The following is a 16,095-nucleotide window of genomic DNA, read 5'->3' on the forward strand; positions in this document are numbered from 1 at the left end:
CTGTGATCGAGGGGTCTAGGGCACCGTAGGAACCCCCCACGGCTACTGTTAGTTGTTGTGGATAGGATCAGGGGTCTGCAATCCGATAGCTGCCAACCTCTCCGATTTTTTTCCTCCTTCGGTGACTCATTCATAACACAGAACACTAGTGTCACTGATCATGGGCATGCAGCCTTACAGTTAGCTCTTTATAGGGGCTCGGAAGGGGGCAGCCAGTAATGCGGCTGTACAGGGAGAAGCACTAAGGGGGACATGGCGCTAAAGAATTTAGCCCTTTAGTCTTGGGATTTGTAGGGCTCTCCCAAGCAGCAGACTGAGAGCTTGTTCACGTGACAGGTTTTGCCATGTTTTCTACAAATGATAGAAAGTGTGACGTGATGGTGACATGTGGCTACACCCTGAGGGTGTCTGGACATCACCCTACACTCAGCCTCATCCGAGCCTGAAATGGCTGACAACTGCGAACAACAAATTGCATTATCTGCACAGTGACACCGTGGTGGCCACTTTAGGGTCCGCTGTCACGGAGGCTGTCCTCTCCGGGCACATGTGGCCGTCATGTCTCGGCCAGCTGCCGCCATTGGCTGGCGTGGAGTCGGGGCAGTCCCTCCCGGCGGGGCGGGGTGAGACCGGAGACTGGAGCTGCTGTTTCCACGCTGAGGGAGAAGTAGAGGCGGCATGTCCCTGAGTGTGGGCAGAGTTGCTCCTCGTCCCCTGAGTGTGGGCAGAGTTGCTCCTCGTCCCCTGAGTGTGGGCAGAGTTGCTCCTCGTCCCCTGAGTGTGGGCAGAGTTGCTCCTCGTCCCCTGAGTGTGGGCAGAGTTGCTCCTCGTCCCCTGAGTGTGGGCAGAGTTGCTCCTCGTCCCCTGAGTGTGGGCAGAGTTGCTCCTCGTCCCCTGAGTGTGGGCAGAGTTGCTCCTCGTCCCCTGAGTGTGGGCAGAGTTGCTCCTCGTCCCCTGAGTGTGGGCAGAGTTGCTCCTCGTCCCCTGAGTGTGGGCAGAGTTGCTCCTCGTCCCCTGAGTGTGCCCCTCTGCTGAGGACACCATGGCGAAGCTCAGGGTGGCTTATGAATACTCCGAAGCCGAGGACAAGAGCATCCGCCTGGGCTTATTCCTCATCATCTCCGGGGTGGTCTCGCTCTTCATCCTGGGCTTCTGCTGGCTGAACCCGGCGCTGCAGGATCTCCAGGGCACCACCGCGAACTGCACGGTGCTGACGGTGCAGCAGATCGGGGAGACGTTCGAGTGCACGTTCACCTGCGGGAGTGACTGTAAGGGCACGTCCCTGTACCCCTGCCTGCAGATCTACGTCAACAACTCGGAGTCCAACTCCCGGGCGCTGCTCCATGAGGACGAGCAGCAGCTCATCAGCAACCCCAAGGTACGGCCGCCCGGCGGGATGTGGAGGTGCTGCACCCACCTGCCCGTGCCCCCTGTATAACACATATCCCCCCGGAGAGCGCCTTTACCATCTCTCCATGCCACCCTATGTGCCATCTCTTCTCTGTCTGCTACTCCTTGTATTCCTAATGTTCCTGTAATATTTCTGTACGGAACATCCTAATGTCACTCCGCGTGGGTTCTGTTCTTTATGTGCCACCCCCTGTAACTTGTTCTGTGTGTCTCCACTGTCATTATGCCTTCCTCTGTGCCCATATTCCCCTCTACTCCTTATGTTATTAGTGCCCATCGTGATTGCAATCCTTCATTGAGACCAATACGTCCCATGTCCATCTTTCCACTCTATACGTCCCATGTCCATCTTTCCACTCTATACGTCCCATGTCCATCTTTCCACTCTGTGTGTCCCATGTCCATCTTTCCACTCTGTGTGTCCCATGTCCATCTTTCCACTCTGTCCCATGTCCATCTTTCCACTCTGTGTGTCTCATGTCCATCTTTCCACTGTTTGTGTCCCATGTCCATCTTCCCACTCTGTGTGTCCCATGTCCATCTTCCCACTCTGTGTGTCCCATGTCCATCTTTCCACTCTGTGTGTCCCATGTCCATCTTTCCACTCTGTGTGTCCCATGTCCATCTTTCCACTCTATACGTCCCATGTCCATCTTTCCACTCTATTCGTTCCATGTCCATCTTTCCACTCTGTGTGTCCCATGTCCATCTTTCCACTCTATACGTTCCATGTCCATCTTTCCACTCTATACGTTCCATGTCCATCTTTCCACTCTATACGTACCATGTCCATCTTTCCACTCTGTGTGTCCCATGTCCATCTTTCCACTCTGTGTGTCCCATGTCCATCTTTCCACTCTATACGTCCCATGTCCATCTTTCCACTCTGTGTGTCCCATGTCCATCTTTCCACTCTGTGTGTCCCATGTCCATCTTTCCACTCTGTCCCATGTCCATCTTTCCACTCTGTGTGTCTCATGTCCATCTTTCCACTGTTTGTGTCCCATGTCCATCTTCCCACTCTGTGTGTCCCATGTCCATCTTTCCACTCTGTGTGTCCCATGTCCATCTTTCCACTCTGTGTGTCCCATGTCCATCTTTCCACTCTGTGTGTCCCATGTCCATCTTTCCACTCTGTGTGTCCCATGTCCATCTTTCCACTCTGTGTGTCCCATGTCCATCTTTCCACTCTGTGTGTCCCATGTCCATCTTTCCACTCTGTGTGTCCCATGTCCATCTTTCCACTCTGTGTGTCCCATGTCCATCTTTCCACTCTGTGTGTCCCATGTCCATCTTTCCACTCTGTGTGTCCCATGTCCATCTTTCCACTCTGTCCCATGTCCATCTTTCCACTCTGTGTGTCTCATGTCCATCTTTCCACTGTTTGTGTCCCATGTCCATCTTTCCACTCTATACGTCCCATGTCCATCTTTCCACTCTGTGTCCCATGTCCATCTTTCCACTCTATTCGTTCCATGTCCATCTTTCCACTCTGTGTGTCCCATGTCCATCTTTCCACTCTATACGTTCCATGTCCATCTTTCCACTCTATACGTTCCATGTCCATCTTTCCACTCTATACGTCCCATGTCCATCTTTCCACTCTGTGTGTCCCATGTCCATCTTTCCACTCTGTGTGTCCCATGTCCATCTTTCCACTCTGTGTGTCCCATGTCCATCTTTCCACTCTGTGTGTCCCATGTCCATCTTTCCACTCTGTCCCATGTCCATCTTTCCACTCTGTGTGTCTCATGTCCATCTTTCCACTGTTTGTGTCCCATGTCCATCTTTCCACTCTGTCCCATGTCCATCTTTCCACTCTGTGTGTCTCATGTCCATCTTTCCACTCTGTGTGTCCCATGTCCATCTTTCCACTCTGTGTGTCCCATGTCCATCTTCCCACTCTGTGTGTCCCATGTCCATCTTTCCACTCTGTGTGTCCCATGTCCATCTTTCCACTCTGTGTGTCCCATGTCCATCTTTCCACTCTGTGTGTCCCATGTCCATCTTTCCACTCTATACGTTCCATGTCCATCTTTCCACTCTATACGTTCCATGTCCATCTTTCCACTCTATACGTACCATGTCCATCTTTCCACTCTGTGTGTCCCATGTCCATCTTTCCACTCTGTGTCCCATGTCCATCTTTCCACTCTATTCGTTCCATGTCCATCTTTCCACTCTGTGTGTCCCATGTCCATCTTTCCACTCTATACGTTCCATGTCCATCTTTCCACTCTATACGTTCCATGTCCATCTTTCCACTCTATACGTACCATGTCCATCTTTCCACTCTGTGTGTCCCATGTCCATCTTTCCACTCTGTGTGTCCCATGTCCATCTTTCCACTCTGTGTGTCCCATGTCCATCTTTCCACTCTGTGTGTCCCATGTCCATCTTTCCACTCTGTGTGTCCCATGTCCATCTTTCCACTCTGTCCCATGTCCATCTTTCCACTCTGTGTGTCCCATGTCCATCTTTCCACTCTATACGTCCCATGTCCATCTTTCCACTCTGTGTGTCCCATGTCCATCTTTCCACTCTGTGTGTCCCATGTCCATCTTTCCACTCTGTGTGTCCCATGTCCATCTTTCCACTCTGTGTGTCCCATGTCCATCTTTCCACTCTGTGTGTCCCATGTCCATCTTTCCACTCTGTCCCATGTCCATCTTTCCACTCTGTGTGTCTCATGTCCATCTTTCCACTGTTTGTGTCCCATGTCCATCTTTCCACTCTGTCCCATGTCCATCTTTCCACTCTGTGTGTCTCATGTCCATCTTTCCACTCTGTGTGTCCCATGTCCATCTTTCCACTCTGTGTGTCCCATGTCCATCTTCCCACTCTGTGTGTCCCATGTCCATCTTTCCACTCTGTGTGTCCCATGTCCATCTTTCCACTCTGTGTGTCCCATGTCCATCTTTCCACTCTGTGTGTCCCATGTCCATCTTTCCACTCTATACGTTCCATGTCCATCTTTCCACTCTATACGTTCCATGTCCATCTTTCCACTCTATACGTTCCATGTCCATCTTTCCACTCTATACGTACCATGTCCATCTTTCCACTCTGTGTGTCCCATGTCCATCTTTCCACTCTGTGTGTCCCATGTCCATCTTTCCACTCTGTGTGTCCCATGTCCATCTTTCCACTCTGTGTGTCCCATGTCCATCTTTCCACTCTGTCCCATGTCCATCTTTCCACTCTGTGTCTCATGTCCATCTTTCCACTGTTTGTGTCCCATGTCCATCTTTCCACTCTATACGTCCCATGTCCATCTTTCCACTCTGTGTCCCATGTCCATCTTTCCACTCTATTCGTTCCATGTCCATCTTTCCACTCTATACGTTCCATGTCCATCTTTCCACTCTATACGTTCCATGTCCATCTTTCCACTCTATACGTTCCATGTCCATCTTTCCACTCTATACGTACCATGTCCATCTTTCCACTCTGTGTGTCCCATGTCCATCTTTCCACTCTGTGTGTCCCATGTCCATCTTTCCACTCTGTCCCATGTCCATCTTTCCACTCTGTGTGTCTCATGTCCAACTTTCCACTGTTTGGGTCCCATGTCCATCTTTCCACTCTGTCCCATGTCCATCTTTCCACTCTGTCCCATGTCCATCTTTCCACTCTATACGTCCCATGTCCATCTTTCCAATCTGTGTCCCATGTCCATCTTTCCACTCTGTGTGTCCTATGTCCATCTTTCCACTCTGTGTCCCATGTCCATCTTTCGACTCTGTCCCATGTCCATCTTTCCACTCTGTGTGTCTCATGTCCATCTTTCCACTGTTTGTGTCCCATGTCCATCTTTCCACTCTGTGTCCCATGTCCATCTTTCCACTCTATTCGTTCCATGTCCATCTTTCCACTCTGTGTCCCATGTCCATCTTTCCACTCTGTGTGTCCCATGTCCATCTTTCCACTCTGTGTGTCCCATGTCCATCTTTCCACTCTGTGTGTCCCATGTCCATCTTTCCACTCTGTGTCCCATGTCCATCTTTCCACTCTGTGTCCCATGTCCATCTTTCCACTCTGTGTGTCCCATGTCCATCTTTCCACTCTGTCCCATGTCCATCTTTCCACTCTGTGTCCCATGTCCATCTTTCCACTCTATTCGTTCCATGTCCATCTTTCCACTCTGTGTGTCCCATGTCCATCTTTCCACTCTATACGTCCCATGTCCATCTTTCCACTCTGTGTCCCATGTCCATCTTTCCACTCTATTCGTTCCATGTCCATCTTTCCACTCTGTGTGTCCCATGTCCATCTTTCCACTCTATACGTTCCATGTCCATCTTTCCACTCTATACGTTCCATGTCCATCTTTCCACTCTATACGTACCATGTCCATCTTTCCACTCTATACGTACCATGTCCATCTTTCCACTCTGTGTGTCCCATGTCCATCTTTCCACTCTGTGTGTCCCATGTCCATCTTTCCACTCTGTGTGTCCCATGTCCATCTTTCCACTCTGTGTGTCCCATGTCCATCTTTCCACTCTGTGTGTCCCATGTCCATCTTTCCACTCTGTGTGTCCCATGTCCATCTTTCCACTCTGTGTGTCCCATGTCCATCTTTCCACTCTGTCCCATGTCCATCTTTCCACTCTGTGTGTCTCATGTCCATCTTTCCACTGTTTGGGTCCCATGTCCATCTTTCCACTCTGTCCCATGTCCATCTTTCCAATCTGTGTCCCATGTCCATCTTTCCACTCTATACGTCCCATGTCCATCTTTCCAATCTGTGTCCCATGTCCATCTTTCCACTCTATACGTCCCATGTCCATCTTTCCAATCTGTGTCCCATGTCCATCTTCCCACTCTATTCGTTCCATGTCCATCTTTCCACTCTATACGTACCATGTCCATCTTTCCACTCTGTGTGTCCCATGTCCATCTTTCCACTCTGTGTGTCCCATGTCCATCTTTCCACTCTGTGTGTCCCATGTCCATCTTTCCACTCTATACGTCCCATGTCCATCTTTCCAATCTGTGTCCCATGTCCATCTTCCCACTCTATTCGTTCCATGTCCATCTTTCCACTCTATACGTACCATGTCCATCTTTCCACTCTGTGTCCCATGTCCATCTTTCCACTCTGTGTGTCCCATGTCCATCTTTCCACTCTGTGTCCCATGTCCATCTTTCCACTCTGTGTGTCCCATGTCCATCTTTCCACTCTATATATTCCATTTCAGTCTTTCCACTCTGTGTATTCCATGTCCATCTTTCCACTCTGTGTGTCCCATGTCCATCTTTCCACTCTATATATTCCATCTCAGTCTTTCCACTCTATGTATTCCATGTCCATCTTTCCACTCTATATATTCCATGTCCATTTTTCCACTCTATACATCCCATGTCCATCTTTCCACTCTGTGTCCCATGTCCATCTTTCCACTCTGTGTGTCCCATGTCCATCTTTCCACTCTATACTTCCATGTCCATCTTTCCACTCTGTCCCATATCCATCTTTCCACTCTGTGTGTCCCATGTCCATCTTTCCACTCTGTCCCATGTCCATCTTTCCACTCTATACGTCCCATGTCCATCTTTCCACTCTGTGTCCCATGTCCATCTTTCCACTCTATTCGTCCCATGTCCATCTTTCCACTCTGTGTGTCCCATGTCCATCTTTCCACTCTGTGTGTCCCATGTCCATCTTTCCACTCTGTCCCTTGTCCATCTTTCCACTCTGTCCCATGTCCATCTTTCCACTCTGTGTGTCTCATGTCCATCTTTCCACTCTGTGTGTCTCATGTCCATCTTTCCACTGTTTGTGTCCCATGTCCATCTTTCCACTCTGTGTCCCATGTCCATCTTTCCACTCTATTCGTTCCATGTCCATCTTTCCACTCTGTGTGTCCCATGTCCATCTTTCCACTCTATACGTCCCATGTCCATCTTTCCACTCTGTGTCCCATGTCCATCTTTCCACTCTATTCGTTCCATGTCCATCTTTCCACTCTATTCGTTCCATGTCCATCTTTCCACTCTATACGTTCCATGTCCATCTTTCCACTCTATACGTTCCATGTCCATCTTTCCACTCTATACGTTCCATGTCCATCTTTCCACTCTATACGTTCCATGTCCATCTTTCCACTCTATACGTACCATGTCCATCTTTCCACTCTGTGTGTCCCATGTCCATCTTTCCACTCTGTGTGTCCCATGTCCATCTTTCCACTCTGTGTGTCCCATGTCCATCTTTCCACTCTGTGTGTCCCATGTCCATCTTTCCACTCTGTGTGTGTCCCATGTCCATCTTTCCACTCTGTGTGTGTCCCATGTCCATCTTTCCAATCTGTGTGTCTCATGTCCATCTTTCCACTCTGTGTGTCTCATGTCCATCTTTCCACTCTATTCGTTCCATGTCCATCTTTCCACTCTGTGTGTCCCATGTCCATCTTTCCACTCTATACGTCCCATGTCCATCTTTCCACTCTGTGTCCCATGTCCATCTTTCCACTCTATTCGTTCCATGTCCATCTTTCCACTCTATACGTTCCATGTCCATCTTTCCACTCTATACGTTCCATGTCCATCTTTCCACTCTGTGTGTCCCATGTCCATCTTTCCACTCTGTGTGTCCCATGTCCATCTTTCCACTCTGTGTGTCCCATGTCCATCTTTCCACTCTGTGTGTCCCATGTCCATCTTTCCACTCTGTGTGTCCCATGTCCATCTTTCCACTCTGTGTGTCCCATGTCCATCTTTCCACTCTGTCCCATGTCCATCTTTCCACTCTGTCCCATGTCCATCTTTCCACTCTGTCCCATGTCCATCTTTCCACTCTGTCCCATGTCCATCTTTCCACTCTGTCCCATGTCCATCTTTCCACTCTGTCCCATGTCCATCTTTCCACTGTTTGTGTCCCATGTCCATCTTTCCACTGTTTGTGTCCCATGTCCATCTTTCCACTCTATACGTTCCATGTCCATCTTTCCACTCTATACGTTCCATGTCCATCTTTCCACTCTATACGTACCATGTCCATCTTTCCACTCTGTGTGTGTCCCATGTCCATCTTTCCACTCTGTGTGTGTCCCATGTCCATCTTTCCACTCTGTGTGTGTCCCATGTCCATCTTTCCACTCTGTGTGTGTCCCATGTCCATCTTTCCACTCTGTGTGTCCCATGTCCATCTTTCCACTCTATGTATTCCATGTCCATCTTTCCACTCTATATATTCCATGTCCATTTTTCCACTCTATACATCCCATGTCCATCTTTCCACTCTTTGTGTCCCATGTCCATCTTTCCACTCTGTGTGTCCCATGTCCATCTTTCCACTCTGTGTGTCCCATGTCCATCTTTCCACTCTATACGTTCCATGTCCATCTTTCCACTCTGTGTCCCATGTCCACCTTTCCACTCGATATGTCCCATGTCCATCTTTCCACTGTGTGTGTCCCATGTCCATCTTTCCACTGTGTGTCCCATGTCCATCTTTCCACTGTGTGTGTCCCATGTCCATCTTTCCACTGTGTGTGTCCCATGTCCATCTTTCCACTGTGTGTGTCCCATGTCCATCTTTCCACTGTGTGTGTCCCATGTCCATCTTTCCACTGTGTGTGTCCCATGTCCATCTTTCCACTGTGTGTCCCATGTCCATCTTTCCACTGTGTGTGTCCCATGTCCATCTTTCCACTGTGTGTGTCCCATGTCCATCTTTCCACTCTATACGTCTCATGTCCATCTTTCCACTCTATACGTCTCATGTCCATCTTTCCACTCTGTGTGTCCCATGTCCATCTTTCCACTCTGTGTGTCCCATGTCCATCTTTCCACTCTGTGTGTCCCATGTCCATCTTTCCACTCTGTGTGTCCCATGTCCATCTTTCCACTCTGTGTGTCCCATGTCCATCTTTCCACTCTGTGTGTCCCATGTCCATCTTTCCACTCTGTGTGTCCCATGTCCATCTTTCCACTCTGTGTGTCCCATGTCCATCTTTCCACTCTGTGTGTCCCATGTCCATCTTTCCACTCTGTGTGTCCCATGTCCATCTTTCCACTCTGTGTGTCCCATGTCCATCTTTCCACTCTATACATTCCATGTCCATCTTTCCACTCTATACATTCCATGTCCATCTTTCCACTCTATATGTCCCATGTCTTTCCTAGTCTGTATTTCCATGTTTCCATTGTGTGCCTTTCTACTCTCTGCGTTTTATGTCCCATGTTCTCTCTTTGTGTTTCATCCTGCTCGTCTCCATATGTCCCCCCTGCCCTCCCGATTGGTACCATGTTACTTTTGGTAGGTGCAGGGATGGATAGATCTCAGGGAGCAGGCAGCCATTGTGGTAGGAAGTTAATGTTAAATCCTAACTTTTTGAGTTGTTCTATTCTGATGTCTTTGAAGTTTCTTGTTCACTGATAAAATGGCTCCTAACAAGTGTCTAACTGGCCTTAAAGTCTAGGTACCTTGTAATTCTCTGGCTCAATAAATATTATTTTAAAGGCAATTTTGCAACAGTTGGGTAACAGTAGAATAATGAAACAAATACCTGCTCAATCCTCCACCTCTCCATTGCTGCTGTTCCATTGGTCCTTCCTTTACTTCCCTGCACATATAACATTGCGTACATCTGCCTGACCACTGCAGCCAATCACTGGCTCCAGCAGCTTCACTGCGTAGGCCAGTGATTGGATGAACGGTCACGTAAATGTATGTGATGTCACTGTATCAGGTCAGTAAGTATAGCCGGTTGGGTACTGTAGGAACATCGGTGCTGAAAGGACAGTGGGATTGAACAGATGAGTATTGCTCATTTTTTATTTTATCACATTTTCTGTAGTTAGCCATTTTTTTTTAGTTCCGGAACCCTCTTTGACTTTATTTGCTCTGTAGTTGGTAACAGTCATTATTACATTCTATGAGAGTTTCTCATCAACTTGGTGACACGTGATACACTTCATGCTATGACATAGAAGCATCCGAAGAATCATCATCCTCATATCTGTCATCTTTTCACATCATACTTCTGTAGCTAGTAAGGGGTGTGGATAGAGGGTCGGATATGTGTGACAGTGATCTGATCACAGAATAGACCTGTAAGGAATATTACCTACCTAGGTGAAGTATCTGCCATATTCTGTAGGCTGCAGGTAAATGGGGGATCTTATGCCCCTAATCACATAAGAGATGGTACTGATGCCCCCCGGCCAGTCGCTTGTCACTGCTGGGATAGATATATTAGTCGTCTGTAGCGCTGCAGTGTTCTGAGCGGGCTGGATAGCATTGCATTGCTGGCACTAAACCCAACATGATGAGGTTAAGTAACATGTGAATAATGGATTTGTTTCTTCTCCGTGTGCCAGATTTTATGGCGGTGTCTCATGCTGCCTCGCCGTGGCATAGGATGACAATATTCCATGGTGATCACATAGTACAGTCACTGGTATTAGTGCTATGCTATTCATAAATGGTTATTATCAGCTGGTAATATAGCAAGGGCAGTAAGGGTTAATTGGGGCTGTAGACTAATTGATGAAGGAGTTAATACAGCTGTTACCATTGTGACATAAGCTCTGTTGCCTAGGGAATGCGATTCTGTACATGTGTTTCCCCATCACGGCGCTGCGCACACTGTACGCCGGAGTCACTCATTCCTCACACTACATTACACTTCCCGAGATCTGTCACCTGTGCTCATCCCGAATCCACAGTCCAGTTCTGTGGATGATTTCCCTCTGAGCTGTGTGTCCACAGCGCTGTGTTCTGCAGTCTACGTAGGATGTGCAGGTGAGCGCACTGTCACACCTGCGCAGGGCTCCTTACCGTAATGTGTGCTGACACGTCGCCCCTGCGTGAAGGACGTGGCTCTGACTGTTGTGTCTCTCACTCTCTCCCCACTGGAAATGTTGCCTTGCTCTTGACGATGCATGAAGTCTCACAAATCATATATTTTAGTGTATTTTTCAGCGCAGTTATAGGCAGGGTTGCCATTGTAAAATGTAATGGGCAAATCAGTATTTAAAGAGAGTTTTTATATATACTGTATATGTTTGGGGCTAAAACTATTTTTTACAATTAGGTTACATTAAAAAAAAAAGGCACGATTTGGCTTCTAGGCTGGGGTCACACTTGCAAGTGTGATGCGAGAAACCCGCATCAATACGTGGCACTGCCGCCGGCACTCGGGACCGGAGCGTGCACCTGCATGTATTTCTATCAGAAGAGGGGAGAGGCTAAGAGGAGCTAAGAAAAACACAGAGAAAAAAAGAGATACAAACTCCTCACAGCGGGCTCACTGATGCTTGCTCAGTTAACTCATGCAACACTGATGCTATAGAATGCAAACGGTGCAAAATTCGAAATAAAACGCAGATGAAAATGATTTTTAGCCCAAATCTATGAATATAAGTAAAATGTAAACCTCTTCACAGTATCTCCAATACCAGTGTACTAGTGGATGCTATCTCAATACTTATTCCCCTGTGCTGGAAATAAGTGTTCCACTAAGGCCTCTTTCACACGTCCGTGTCTCCGGTACGTGTGGTGACAGTTCTCACACGTACCGGAGACATGTACACACGTAGACCCATTCAAATGAATGGGTCTTGTCACATGTCAGTGTGTTTCCATGGATCGTTTGTCAGTGGACAAAACACGCTGACATGTCCGTTTTTTACTGTCAGTGCGGACGGCAAAATGTTCTGCACATGGAGAACACACATCGATGTCCTCCGTGTGACACGTATCGGGACTGGGGAAGAAGCGCTACAGTAAGTGCTGTTCCCCCGGCGGCAGGCGCTGAAGCTGGCTCTCATCATTCTCCCCTGCTCTGCCGGCGATCAGCATGAGCAGGAGAGAATGATGAGAGTTATATTAAAGTCAGAATGATGACAGCAGGTGGGGGCTTTTGGGACAATTACTCCCATCATCCGACACTTGCTGCCGCTAATAGCAGTGACAGCAGGAGCAGATAACCGGGGTATTCCTCACCCGCCACCTGCGATCTAATGAAATAAAGGAATGGAAATACCCGACGTGGGGCCCCCCTAGTTTCTTCAACCAACCAGACAAAACTCACAACTGGGGGCTGCAACCCTCAGCTGTCAGCTTCAACAAGGCTGGTTATCAGGAATAGAGTGGTCCTCACGCTGATTTTTTAATTAGTTAAATAAATAATTTAAAAAACTGCGTGGGGTCCATCCCATTTTTGACAACCAGCCTTGCTAAAGCAGACAACTGAGGGCTAGTATTCTCAGGCTGGTAAGGGGCCATTGATATAGGCCCCCCTAGCCTAAAAACAGCAGCCCGCAGCTGCCCAGAAAAGGCACATCTATTAGATGCGCCAATTCTGGTGCTTTGCCCGACTCTTCCCACTTGCCCTGTAGTGGTGGCAAGTGGGGTAATACTTATGGGTTTAATGTCACCTTTGTATTGTTAGGTGACGTCAATCCCACGGCTTAGTAATGGAGAGGCGTCTGTAAGACACCTATCCATTACTAAACCTACAGTTACTTGGTAAATAAAGACACAACCAGAATAAAGACCTTTATTTGAGAAACTCCTTTACTAAACTCAATCAAACAATACTGCTTTGACTTGCAGCTTTTACAAATGTTTTTTTTTTTTTTTTTACAATATCTTTATACACCCTTTTTAGCACCTAATGTATTTCCTGCAGATAAAAATGCTAATTGTGAAAGTGCCCTAAGATATTACACCGATGTACTAGTTTAGCCTAGGTGCAGATAACTGTGTATTCCCCTATCTGAGATCATCAGAACAATTGAGCAAATCACACTGTGATTATAGTGTGATGCGATTCTCTCAGATGAGGAGCAGATGGGAGAAAATGATGTCTCCATCTTCTCCATTCTGTCAGGCCATGGACTCATTGACTTGCGTGGCCGACCGTGATCCGAATATCGTGTAAAACTCTGGCATGCAGTGATTTTTTTTTTTGCCTCATGGCAAAGGGCTTATGCACCTGAACGTATTTTGGGTCCAAGTGCGATCTGATACAACATTGGATCGCACTTGGGCCAATGTTATTTCATGGGGCTGTACATAAGTCAGATTTTTATTTTGGATTCAGCTGATCTGAAGGAAAAAAAATCACTTCATTCCCAAGATTGACACGATATTCGGATGACACTCGGCCATGCAAGTCAGTGAGAGAGGAAACCATCGGACTGCACTCGGATGACATCAGAGTGCAGCCTAATTTCCATGGCCTGACAGAATGGAGAAGATTTTAGCCATTTTTATCTATCTTCTCCTCCACCAGGAGAATCGTAACACACTGTGATCACACTGACCAAACTCTGATCAGAAATCAGTGTGATTTGTCGGTACTTAGCCTAAATGTGACTGTACATTTCTAATGGTTGCTCATTATGTCTAATGGCCTTGGCTCTGCCTCAGCTCCTTCTGAATTTGAGCTTGGTATCCTACTGCAAAGCAAAGGGGAGGCCATTGAGTATAGTGAGGACACATAAGAAAAGCTTACTAAGGAGGAGGGGATGTGGTAGAGGTTCCTGCTAAATAACCCCTGCAGGCACCAGAATACTGTAGGATTCATTATGTACTGTATTGACTTACAGTAGAACACACTGGACTTTACAATTCCAACTTTTCGATAGTTGCCAGGGGCATATGTGGAATAAGATAGTCATGGCCCAACAAGTTCTAATTAAAGCTGGAAATGTTATCACGTACGCCCTAATTACAGTATAGATTGCACATTGTGACCACTGCCCCACGATCTGCCGGTACAGAGGCTGATGGATGACGGGGCTCGTAGTACCCCTACCGGCAAACACTGGAGATATATGATGGGACCTATATATTATAACCATAAATAATACTCATGATGGGTATTGATGGATGTGAAATGTATGATTATACTCATTTGTTTTCTCCTTGATTATTAATGAGACAGACCTAAGGCAGCTGATATGTCATTCTGAGATTAGAAAACAGTGTTAATAGTGGTTTCACAAACAGTGCCATTCTTGTACACAGGCTGTGTCTGGTATTGCAGCTCAGGTGAATGACGCTGGAGTGCAGTACCAAACAGGGCCATGGGCAACAGTGGCCATTTTCCTGGGAAAATAAATCAGATCCTTTCTTTTAAATGAACACTGATCAAAATTGTATTATTCCCCGTTTTCATAAGAATCTTATTTTACACAGTTAATCGTTTCAGTATTGATTAGGAAATCCATGACACTAACAGAATTAGAACGTCAGTCACATTCATCAGTGTCAGCTTGCTCTAAACAGGCATAAACCATGCCATTCTGCTGGCGTGAAATGCGCAGTTTTCCATTTCTAGTCATCATCCCATGGTACCAGGCTGCGCTATGATGTTTATAGACCTCATTATGGGTCTGTACAGTGACATACTAACTTTCCTCTTCAGGGGGGACTTCATAAATGACTGAGGACATGCTTTATTGTGCTCCAGTGACGATCAATACATCAGTAAGTGTCCCATATATCAATGAAATGGAGCTACTCTCTCCAGCTCAGATGTCTCTGCTGCCGTCAATTAAAGGAATTGTCTGGGATCTAAAAAAAAAGTGGCAAAAAATGGCCCAAATTAGCAAAAGAACCATCACTGTTTAATCCCTGCTGCACCAGTGTCGAGTGCTACTGATCCCATTCCCATGACTGGCCTCAGTGTTTTGTCAGCATGTACGGGACTCGACCTATGAAGCAGTGATTGGCTGCAGTGGTCAGAGTGGGATATGATAAATGAGCAATCCTGTTTTTTTTTTTTTTATGGAATTTCCTTTCGTATTGAAAATGACCTCTTTAGTCCAGTACTTTGGCGTCACTATGGCTGCAGTTATATGTGCAGCAAAAAAGTGTCATCGTTTCTTCAGAGTGTCTGGATGACGCACCAGCAATCTGATAGGCGACATAGGTAGCACGCGCTCTCCTGTGCCGTGTTGTGCGGTGACTTGTCACTTCTTGGCACAAAACGTAAACTCTTCTTCCAGTTATTCCCTGGCTTAAGAAATGATCATTAGATTTATAAAAACGTCACTTCCAGGAACTGAAGTTTTTATTTACAGAAAACAATCCATTTATTTGTAAACATGTCACAGTGATTCTGACTTGGTGAATACAGGGCATACAAGGATCAGCACTTCCAGGGTCTAGCAGTCCATGAGAATAAATCTGCCCACGTAGTCGTCCTATTCATTATTAGCGTGTTATTATACAATTTGCGGGATCCAGAAATTAACGGTTAATTCAGCCTTGTATTACAGGGACTGCTTTAGGAACGGTTCTCTTTTATCGTTTATTCTTTTCAGTCATTTCCGTTTTGAGCAGTCAGTGCCTAAAATTATATGGACAGAATAATGTATGTCTTAATGGATGTCGCAGATGCTCAGTATAATCTTTGTAATATATCTCTATTACATTTTATGTATTTTTACTCTTATATTCCAAGCCCTCCGCATAGAAATAAATCTTTGCCCATAGTCCGTGCTTGCTGATCTTGTGATCCATTGAAACTCTCAGCACGTGTGAGTGCATAAGGCTGTGTTCACACATTGCTTTTTTTTTCTGCAAATTTTAGCTTTGCTTCCATCATACAAGCATGAGCAATACAAGGTGTTAGGCCACCAATGCAACACCTATATGAAACCATAAAATGTTTTTGGAAAAAAAGGGCAATTGATCAAATTATTTAGTTGAAAAAGACT

The 16,095-nt window shown here is 46.7% G+C and overlaps 1 protein-coding gene across 3 annotated transcripts in view; it reads left to right on the forward strand.

The window, feature by feature from the left end:
- The first annotated feature begins 464 nt into the window (after positions 1–464).
- KCNMB4 (potassium calcium-activated channel subfamily M regulatory beta subunit 4) overlaps positions 465–16,095 on the forward strand; it is a 159,646-nt gene continuing 144,015 nt past the window's right edge. For 2 of the 3 annotated variants that reach the window (XR_012222402.1, XM_073555523.1), the window contains exon 1: positions 498–1,378. Coding sequence is in view for 2 of the 3 variants with exons in the window: in XM_073555523.1 (XP_073411624.1) it covers positions 1,043–1,378 (336 nt within the window). In the remaining variant the exon portion in view is untranslated. Of the gene's footprint in view, positions 1,379–16,095 lie in introns of all 3 variants that reach the window. The other variant, XM_073555524.1, reaches the window with a different exon arrangement.

This window comes from Dendrobates tinctorius, unplaced genomic scaffold (genome assembly GCF_039654945.1).
Source record: "Dendrobates tinctorius isolate UK_male_01 unplaced genomic scaffold, ASM3965494v1 ptg000224l, whole genome shotgun sequence".
NCBI lineage: Eukaryota > Metazoa > Chordata > Amphibia > Anura > Dendrobatidae > Dendrobates > Dendrobates tinctorius.